Source organism: Periplaneta americana, chromosome 15 (assembly GCF_040183065.1).
Source record: "Periplaneta americana isolate PAMFEO1 chromosome 15, P.americana_PAMFEO1_priV1, whole genome shotgun sequence".
Taxonomy (NCBI): domain Eukaryota; kingdom Metazoa; phylum Arthropoda; class Insecta; order Blattodea; family Blattidae; genus Periplaneta; species Periplaneta americana.
Window position 1 is genome coordinate 18472714 of NC_091131.1, and position 9984 is coordinate 18482697.

Below are 9984 nucleotides of genomic sequence, written 5' to 3' on the forward strand. Positions count from 1 at the left end.
ACATACTAGAGGCGCTGTTATAGAAATTGATCTTGCTGCCATCTATTTTTGGGAGAGGCGTTATTACAAACAGGAGCGCACCAAGTAGCGAAAAGAGTAATTACTCCATGCATTTAGCAGCGCACCTGGTGACGAAAATGTTAAACTGTGCAGAAAGTATTCCCTCCCACCCTCATCGATTTTCAAAATTAACCCAATTTAGAATAAAACATTTACAGTTTTATTCCTCACAGCATATTTTACTGAAAATTCTTACCGGAGCCAGCAGGAAGATAAAAGAGACGATGTGTTTTACACTACCCGATTAAAATATAACCAGACAGAGACAGAAAATAAAGCAAAAGGTTAGATAATTGGGATTGTATTCTTTGGGTATTTATTGTACAGCACAATGGAAAAGTCTGCAAGAACTACGTAGATAGTTCAATTTATTATATTACTATTACTTTACAATACATTCAACACTATTTTTACAACGTCCATAAACATCACTGTTCAACATACACTGCTTATACACACACACACGTATCACTTTATGTTCACTTATTAGTAAGTTTCAGTCCGCCATCTTCTCTCCTCGACTCTCCCATACAATATCTCGAACGGATAAATAGAGAACTCTCAGTAATGTACCCAACACGTAGTTCTAATGTTCACTACCTACGACGTCGGGCGCTGATCACCTTATTTCAGAGCACCACATCTAGATGGTGCTGACCGCAGTTTCGCATCCTATTATATATTTATCCATGACACTGGCGTCTCCAGTTGAGTGACTGAACTCGAGTGAGTAGGACGTGTTGTTGTCGTCGCCCTGTAAAACTTTGAAAGGTATGCAAATTTTTGTATATTTTGTACCTTATATGTTTTACAGTCACCTTTTTAAGACAACAGTTATTTAAGTACGGCGTAAAGAATCACTTCATGGTAGTTACAATTTTTATAGTCATTTTTATAGAGGTGGGATTGCGTTTATTTCTACATTGGGATGTTGGCAATATGGAACCCCACTATGCTGGTAATATGGACCCTGGGTTCCATATTACAGACATGCTATACATTTTTGTAACTAGACCTGAAATTTGGTTAATATTATTTCCCTGCCATCGTACACGACTCACAAACTCCAGCCGTTGGACCGGGCTTTCATGGGACCTCTCAGGACTCACTACAGTGAACACATTCGGCAATGGTTGCTTCATCAAGAAAAGCCTCTTGGGCCATATGACATTGCTGAACTTTTTGGGAAGGCCTATCTGGAGTGCACAACTGGCACAAATGCTGAAACGGCTTTAGGGTGACAGGAATCTGGCCCTTGAATCGAACGATCTTCACCGACAATGATTTCCTTGCTCCCGAACATGAAGAGGAACAAGAGACACGTCATCCATCAGACCAAGTATCCAGCACAGCTGTACAACTTACAGCTCAACCTGTACATCCTGATCCTGTTATCCCTGGCTGTTCACACCATACCTCATCCAGTAGAGTTCCACACTCCTCTCCTTCTAGACCTACAGGAGATCAATATGGGAAGATTCACTCTGTTTCACCCAGGGATATTCACCCTGTGCCTGCGCCAAAGAAAAAAGAAATCCACAAGGGGGCGAAAAGCATGTCCCGCAACCCTTGTGACTGGATCGCCGTACAAAGCACATTTGGAGGCATCAATTAAGAGAACTGCAACAAAAAAGAAAGAAGCAATCCAAGAGCGTCGAGGTCGAGGTCGAAGTCGTGGAGGAAAAACAAAACGGACCCTGCAATTTCAAAATGATTCAGGGAGTGATGAGTCTTTAAATCTTCATCAGATCATTCCGATGATTTGTTGGAACTTCCCATCGGTGAGCCTCAGCCCGACAAAATAGATGCTTCTTGCTTGTTCTGCGACAGAACATTTTCCGATGACACACAAGGGGAATTGTGGGTCCAATGTATGATGTGTGAGATTTGGGTCCATAGTGATTGCTCTGGAGCGGAAGATAATTATGTGTGTGTGATTATTGTCGTTAAAAGGGAGAACAGTCATGAACATAAGTCTATTAAGTGTCTTTATCAGTAATCAGTTTTGTAACTTCAATTTTATTTTTGAGTCTATGGGTGACAAATCATAATTATAATTTCTGTTTACAAATTAACTCTGTTATTCAACATTTGTGAACGTTTAATATGTAGGTTCCTAGAGAATATTCTAGGGGTCCATATTACCCTCACCTTAAGCAAGATTAGAAGTCTGTAACCTTTCAATAAAAAAATAAATAAATATTTTTCTAATTTATGTAGCAAGAAATGAAATAACGGGTTAAAAGTCAATAGAGTACAGATGCGAAATACGCTATATTAATGTGAACCCAGTTGATAGTGTATGGTTTATTGCTTAAAAACAAACATGGGTTCCATATTACCACCACTTCCTCTATATAAAGGGTGCGTCAGAAAGAACGGATGGATTTCAAACTATCGATACGCAACGAGGAGAGAGATATAGTGAGGGGGACCACGACTGTTGGGTCAGCCATAGAATGCAGTTTCAGTTGAGAACATGGTGTTGGTCTGGTGTACAACGTGCTTTCATCGTAGAGACATTTTTGAAAAATGAAGAGTGTGTGATCGCCACTCAGGACTCATTTCGACATCGGATGTCACGCTAGGATTCCAACTCGGAATACAATTTTGCGGTGGGTGGCTTCATTTCGTATCACAGATTCAACATTAAAGAAGAAATCACCTGGACGAAATTCTATTGCACTGAGATTGTCCGAGGCTACGATAAGATCTCGCGCCCTGCGAATTCTTTCTTTGGGACCATTTGAAGGCGTAAGTTTGTAAACATCGATCACATACACTGGACGAACTGAAGACAGCGATTCGTGAAGAAATCGTGGCAATTGCACCAGCTATGACTGTGGAAGTGATGGCGAACATCAGAAAACGCCTCGATGCCTGTATTGAAAGCCAAGGACATCATATGGATAATGTTGTTTTCCATAAATAAACTGCATGTATTGGTGAATATGTTGATAACAATAAATTTTTGATTTGATGAATCTTTACAATATTCTTTCCATGTGAAATCCATCCGTTCTTTCTGACGCACCCTGTATATATATATTATAATATGTATTATATTATATTATATTATATTATAATATAAGAAGTTTCAACACAACCCGTTGTCGCCATCCCGGCTGCAACGAGACGGAAACTCTTGGTCACGTGTTGGGGTTCTGTCGAAAAACGGAGCTGCTGGGCAACAATCGACACCATAAGGCCAGGACCGGTATTGCTGATGTCCTCAAGCGTCGTGGATGGGAAGTATACGAGGAGATCCACTGCGTTTCATCCTTAGATTCGAACAGAAGAGCAGATATTGTAGCCATCAACAGGACTCAATCTAAGGGAATCATTCTTGATCCTACAATCCGGTTTGAGAGGGATGCCCTGCAGGCACAACACGTTGATGAGGAGAAGAAATCCATCTACGAGTCCTGCATCCCATACCTAAGTGAGAAATATAACCTTCCCACTAGTCAGTGGAGTGTTTCTGGTCTTTTGTTTGGTGCGCGTGGCACTCTTCCTAAGTTCACATGGAATATTTTAAAACCACTCGGTCTCCAATTTTTTGAAATTCAAAAAATTTTATTGGATATTCTTAAGGATTCAATCCAAATATTGTATTACCATTTATATTTTGGCCATTGACGATTCTTTTGGATTTGCATTTCTCTGGATGTTTTACTAAACAATTCCCGTATTTAATCTTTTTTGTCTTTCTAAATTATTTCTGTCGTGCTTTTATTCTGGATCTTTATGGTCACCCTCATTGAGGGCAGATTATTTTGTTAAAGATAGTAAAAAAATATGTATATTATATTATATTATATTATATTATATTATATTATATTATATTATATTATATTATATTATATTATATTATATTATATTATATTATATTATATTATATTACATTATATTATATTATATTATATTATATTATATATTATATTATATTATATTATATTATATTATATTATATTATATTATATTATATTATATTATATTATATTATATTATATTATATTATATTATTTAAAAAGTACGTTGATAACGGATGTACTCCGATAAGTAAGTTTTGAATTTGTTGTATCGGCTCATGAATCTCAGGAGGAACAACTTTTACAACAGCGCATCATAATCTGCTTGGCTAATTACCCAATTTTTTGTATTGCATTTATTGCATAGTTTATTGATTTTATGTATTTTAATACGATTCAATTCAGCATAGTTAAAATTTGGATTATAAAAAAATTGAATGTAAGCTAACCTACTCTTACTCCATACTAAATCAATACACTCTCGTTGTTCGTTAATTCTCTGAGATGAAAATCAATGTATACATAAGCATTATTTTAAGAAATACAAGAAACAAATATACAGAATACCTTATCAAGTTTTCTGTGCATAAGAAGCTATTTTAATCTTACTTGTCCTCGATTCACTCAAAAGTTACTGTAATAACATTATAGCATTATGTCCATCTAGAGAAACTACACTTTCCAATGGTGGAATAATAATTACACAAATCGATAAATTAGTTTCCGAGATTACTTCACACAAACACAGAAACATTCTCTGTGGGCTATCTTTAATAGCTTCCGTTTGTTGTTGTCCAAGGCCCCTTATAGACGAAGTCATTTGTTTTTATTTCATTACAGGCCATTAGGTGGAATTGTTATTTTAATTTTAAAACTAATTTATCTCATTAAATATCAGTCCTATCAACATTTTGCATTGAATAAAACTTATAGGAAATCATTTGTAAAGAACCTTTTGTTATATAATATTTTTCACAAAAATCAATAATAAGCGAGATATTTCGATTTATTTAATTAAAGGCCCCTTATAACCCTCCTTTCAAATAAAGTATTTTGAATAAAATATAGCCTAAAATCTAAGTTACAACAAACTTAATTTATATTGCAATTTTCTTATAAATCGGTTCAGCCATTATTGCGTGAAAAGGTAACAAACAACCAGACAGACAGACGGACATACGAACAAAAATTAAAAAAAAAAGCGATTTTCGGTTTCAGGGTAGTTAATTATATATATTAGGACCAATTATTTTTGGAAAAGCGAAAATTACCCGAAAAATTTCGGCTACAGATTTATTATTAGTATAGGCCGGGTAGCTCAGTTGGTACAGCAGCTGGCTACGGACTGGAAGGTCCGGGGTTCGATCCCAAGTGGTGACAGGATTTTTTCTCGTTGCCAAACTTTCAGAACGGCCCCGAGGTTCACTCAGCCTCCTATAAAAAAATTGAGTACCGGGTCTTTCCCGGGGGTAAAAGGCGGTCAGAGCGTGCTGCCGACCACACCACCTCATTCTAGTGCCGAGGTCATGGTAAGCATAGGGCTCTACCTCCATGCCCCCCAAGTGCCTTCATGGCATGTTACGGGGATACCTTTACCTTTTTTATAGATATAAGCAATATAACGCAAACAAAATAAGGAAAGAAAGTCTTTTTAGGGGAAAACTACAAACTTTTATCTACGTTGTGTGGACATTTTTTGATCTTGTAAACCGTTCCTTTTTTTTTTTTTTTTCTTTTAATATGTTATTTTACGACGCTTTATCAACATCTGAGGTTATTTAGCGTCTGAATGAAATGAAGGTGATAATGCTGGTGAAATGAGTCCGGGGTCCAGCACCGAAAGTTACCCAGCATTTGCTCATATTGGGTTGAGAGAAAAAACCTCAACCAGGTAACTTGCCTCGACCGGGAATCGAACCCGCGCCACTCGGTTTCGCGGTCAGACGCGCTAGCCGTTACTCCACAGGTGTGGACTAAACCATCCCCGGCGACTGTGAAAAGCCGACACCCTCTATATCAGTGCCATGGTAAATACTACCAAAATGAGGCCCATGAGAAAGACAACAATAAAGACAGCGACAATGTCAACAAGAACCACAATAAATACCATGACAAGGTAAACCCCAAGGATCATGACAAGGACCATGGTATTTGTCGTCATCCTTGTCGTAGTCCTCATAGTGATTCTAGTCGTGATCCTTATCGTGGTCCTTGTTCACCTTGTCATTGTGCTTGTGGCAGTCCTTATTGTGATCGTTGTTGTCTTTATCGTGGTCCTCATTCTGATCCTTTCTACTTTCGTCACTTACGTGCACAAGAACAATATTTGGAGCTGATGGTAACTCCAATCGCGAAAGTTTGAGAAAGAAATGTGTTTGGTTGCAGAAAGATCCAGCCCGTTGAAAGCAAATTCGTCTCGCTAATCACGTATGGAGAAGGTTGGCACAACTTTCACCACGTGTTCCCGTCTGATTATCGGGCATCAGAGTTCGGAAGAAGATACGATCTGGGCACCAGGGTCATCGAGTGGTTGCAAAGACGGGGCTACGCCTATGACCTCAGGGACACTCCACAGGATTTGGTGGACAAATGGGCTAAAAAATTCGGAGACGGCAGTCCTACCGCCCGGAAAGAACTTCAGACAATCCAGTACCACGAGTCAAATGATGATGAGTGCACAAAAGATGAGAGCTTTGCTTCAAGGAAGCAAGAGGAATCAGCAACGGCATGAATTTCAGAGATATAAGATGCTATTGTATATATTAGGTATTATGGTTTAATAAGAATATAAAATTACCCAACTGAGACTGGAAGATTTTTTACCTCTTGACCGCTGTACACCCACTTATATCATATCCAGTTTTTTTTCTATAACTCGTAACTACAACTCATAAATTCAGAACATATTATGTTAAATCTAATTTTACACACAGAATACAGATACAATATAAACTCGCAATAAGTCATTTTTTAACATAAAGACCAATATATTGAGAAATGTATAGGCCTACCAGTATTTTAGAAATTAAGAGATTTTAATTTCCACAATGCTTAACATACTAATTTGCAACGTCATTATACAGATATAATTTCGCAGCAACACATTTTCGGACGTGAACAACAATATTTTGAGAGACGTACATTTCAGAATTAATACAGTGTTATTTTCAGTGGGCTTATGTACATTCACATACTACATTAGAAACATGACAAAAGTATCATTGAATTGCTTATTGATATGTGTAAAATCTTTTCTTTTTTCCCTACTTTGTATGAAATATAGTTGAGAATGTGAAAAACACGCAGTTGTTAAGTTAATGTCTGTAACTTTGGGCGACTGTCCTTGAGCTTCATTTTAATATGGCCATTACAAATGCTAGTCTCTGAATTTGCAAGTTGCTTAAAATTGAATGAGTATCCTAGTAAGACGTGGAATAAAAACATTTCATTTTATTTTTGCAGTTAATATTACCAATTCTATTACGTTTCGTATGAGTTTTTCACACCAATTCTTATTCGTAGATAATTTTGGTGGGTCAATATTTCGCAATAGTACTAATGGTTATTCAATATTAAATAAATTATGTGGTAGCAATCCTTTAAGTTTCAAAGAATTCTAGAATTCAGTTGTATAAAACAATCTGCTTCCTATCTACAAAACTGCATCGAGAAATTCATAATACGGTCCTGGACTGCGTAAAGATACTTATTGCATGAATTATCTAGTTTTAGCCTTCATGATGTGAAACAACAATGTAATTTAATTTCGTGCTAAAATTTCCATGACCTTGTGAAAGTCGATGTTGAATACAACAGACAATAATAAAAAAACAATTGACTGTAGAAGATTTTGCATTTTAATATTATACATGAATATTAATTTTGATCTATTTATTTTTATTTTTTATAATTTTAATTAATTTAACAACCATTTGCACAATTTTAATGTAGCCTATGCTTTTATCCTGGTTATGAAGGTTAAATGTGCAAACTTTGGCACCTATCGAAAATTACCAGAAAAATTTTGGCTACAGATTTATTTTTAGTATAGATTAACGATTAAAACACAACTGCAATATTAGGCTAAGAAACAGGTGTTTGTACTTTTGTTTTACAGTCAATATAGAAAATAACAAACAGAAAGAAGCCATATAAAAATAACGACATAAAATTTCACGTTCCGTTTGAAGTTTGTGCACCACTGTTTTCTTAATCCAACAGCCTGCTTAATAAATTCCTCCCAGCATACCTAGCGCTTAATGCCCGCGCACAACGTCAAGGTCAGAAAAATGCTCTTGCTGTGACATCACTGATGTAGACCGTAGCAGACGGAAACGAAAGCAACTCCAAGCATTCGTTTCTCTCTTGAGGGTAGGAAGGGAATGCGGTACTGCAGTTGAGGCTTAGTCATCGCAGTTTTAAAGGTAATAAGCATCTCGTGATATCAGAAATGAATTGCAATAATTGTTACTGACATGATTTGTCTTAGATTAAATTAACACTCTTGAAAATAAATCATTACAGCGCACAATATTATTTAAATGTAATTTTAAATTGGAAAAGGTTAAGTTAAAGTAAATTTTTCTTATCTAAATGATGTACCGAACTGAAAACAAAACGTGAAAACTGAAAATCAAAGTTCTACATCTACAGTCTTACTAATAAACAGTGTATAATGCAATTCAAGATTTCAGGTACAACTCCCTGTAAAGTTGATTTGAATAATTTCGAGGGAAAAATTGTTCCGGAGCCGGGTATCGAACCCGGGACCTTTGGTTTAACGTACCAACGCTCTACCGCTGAGCTACCCGGGAGCTCTAACCGACACCGATCCAATTTTTCCTTCTATATCCACAGACATCAAAGTGGGCTGACAACCGTTAAGCAACCAACTTCGAGTGCACACTAACTCCGTGTGACTTAAATTGTGGTTTTCTGTTAACGAACAGTGACGTGTATTATGCAAATCAAGATTTCAGGTATAACTCCCTGTAAAGTTGATTTGAATAATTTCGAGGGAAAAATTGTTCCGGAGCCGGGTATCGAACCCGGGACCTTTGGTTTAAAGTACCAACGCTCTACCACTGAGCTACCCGGAGTTAGTGTGCACTCGAAGTTGGTTGCTTGACGGTTGTCAGCCCACTTTGAGGTCTGTGGATATAGAGGGAAAAATTGGATCGGTGTCGGTTAGAGTTCCCGAGTAGCTCAGTGGTAGAGCGTTGGTACGTTAAACCAAAGGTCCCGGGTTCGATACCCGGCTCCGGAACAATTTTTCCCTCGAAATTATTCAAATCAACTTTACAGGGAGTTATACCTGAAATCTTCATTTGCATAATACACGTCACTGTTCGTTAACAGAAAAACCACAATTTAAGTCACACGGAGTTAGTGTGCACTTGAAGTTGGTTGCTTGACGGTTGTCAGCCCACTTTGACGTCTGTGGATATAGAGGGAAAAATTGGATCGGTGTCGGTTAGAGTTCCCGAGTAGCTCAGTGGTAGAGCGTTGGTACGTTAAACCAAAGGTCCCGGGTTCGATACCTGGCTCCGGAACAATTTTTCCCTCGAAATTATTGAAACAGTGTATAGTTTTTATACGAGACTTATGCAGAGTTGAGACAGAAAACGTTACTAATAAACCATGAATAAGCTATGGACGTATAAACAAGCTGTAGCTATACAATGGGGATTGCTTTGCAGTAGTTGTATACAGGAAACCCCTTGCTTAAGGGTTGTATGTAGGGAAAAAATGGCCGCCCCTCTAACAGCTGTTCGTATCGACTGTCATTTTATGATGATGTTTACCTTGTAACCACAGAAGAACAAACCAAAGATAATAGAATTATTAGAATAATATTGCTGTAGCTTGTACTCTTTGACCAAAATGTAGTGTGGTAATCGATTAGAGTCAGTTGCACTATCGATATTTAACACGCCACACTAGAGCGCTCTACCGGATCCAGTAGAGAACCTCAGATATTCTATTACCTTTCGTAACGAAGTAATGACGAAACTATGACGTAGCTGTGTAACAGTTATACTGTTATACACGACGTATGTAGTGATTATTAGTAAGGAATTTACACACGACTTATAAACGAGCTACTCATTGT

General features: G+C 37.2%; 1 protein-coding gene and 1 non-coding gene across 2 annotated transcripts in view; one reads left to right on the top strand and one right to left on the bottom strand.

The window, feature by feature from the left end:
• Positions 1-6677, top strand: part of LOC138714694 (acyl-CoA Delta-9 desaturase-like) — a 53771-nt gene extending 47094 nt beyond the window's left edge. The window contains exon 5 of the mRNA XM_069846757.1: positions 6258-6677. Within this exon, the coding sequence (XP_069702858.1) occupies positions 6258-6603 (346 nt within the window). The 3' untranslated portion in view covers positions 6604-6677. The remainder of the gene's footprint in view (positions 1-6257) is intronic.
• Positions 6678-8899: 2222 nt separating this feature from the next.
• TRNAK-UUU (transfer RNA lysine (anticodon UUU)) lies at positions 8900-8970 on the bottom strand. Its single transcript has one exon. It is a non-coding gene; the product is annotated as a tRNA-Lys (tRNA).
• Positions 8971-9984: the final 1014 nt, after the last annotated feature.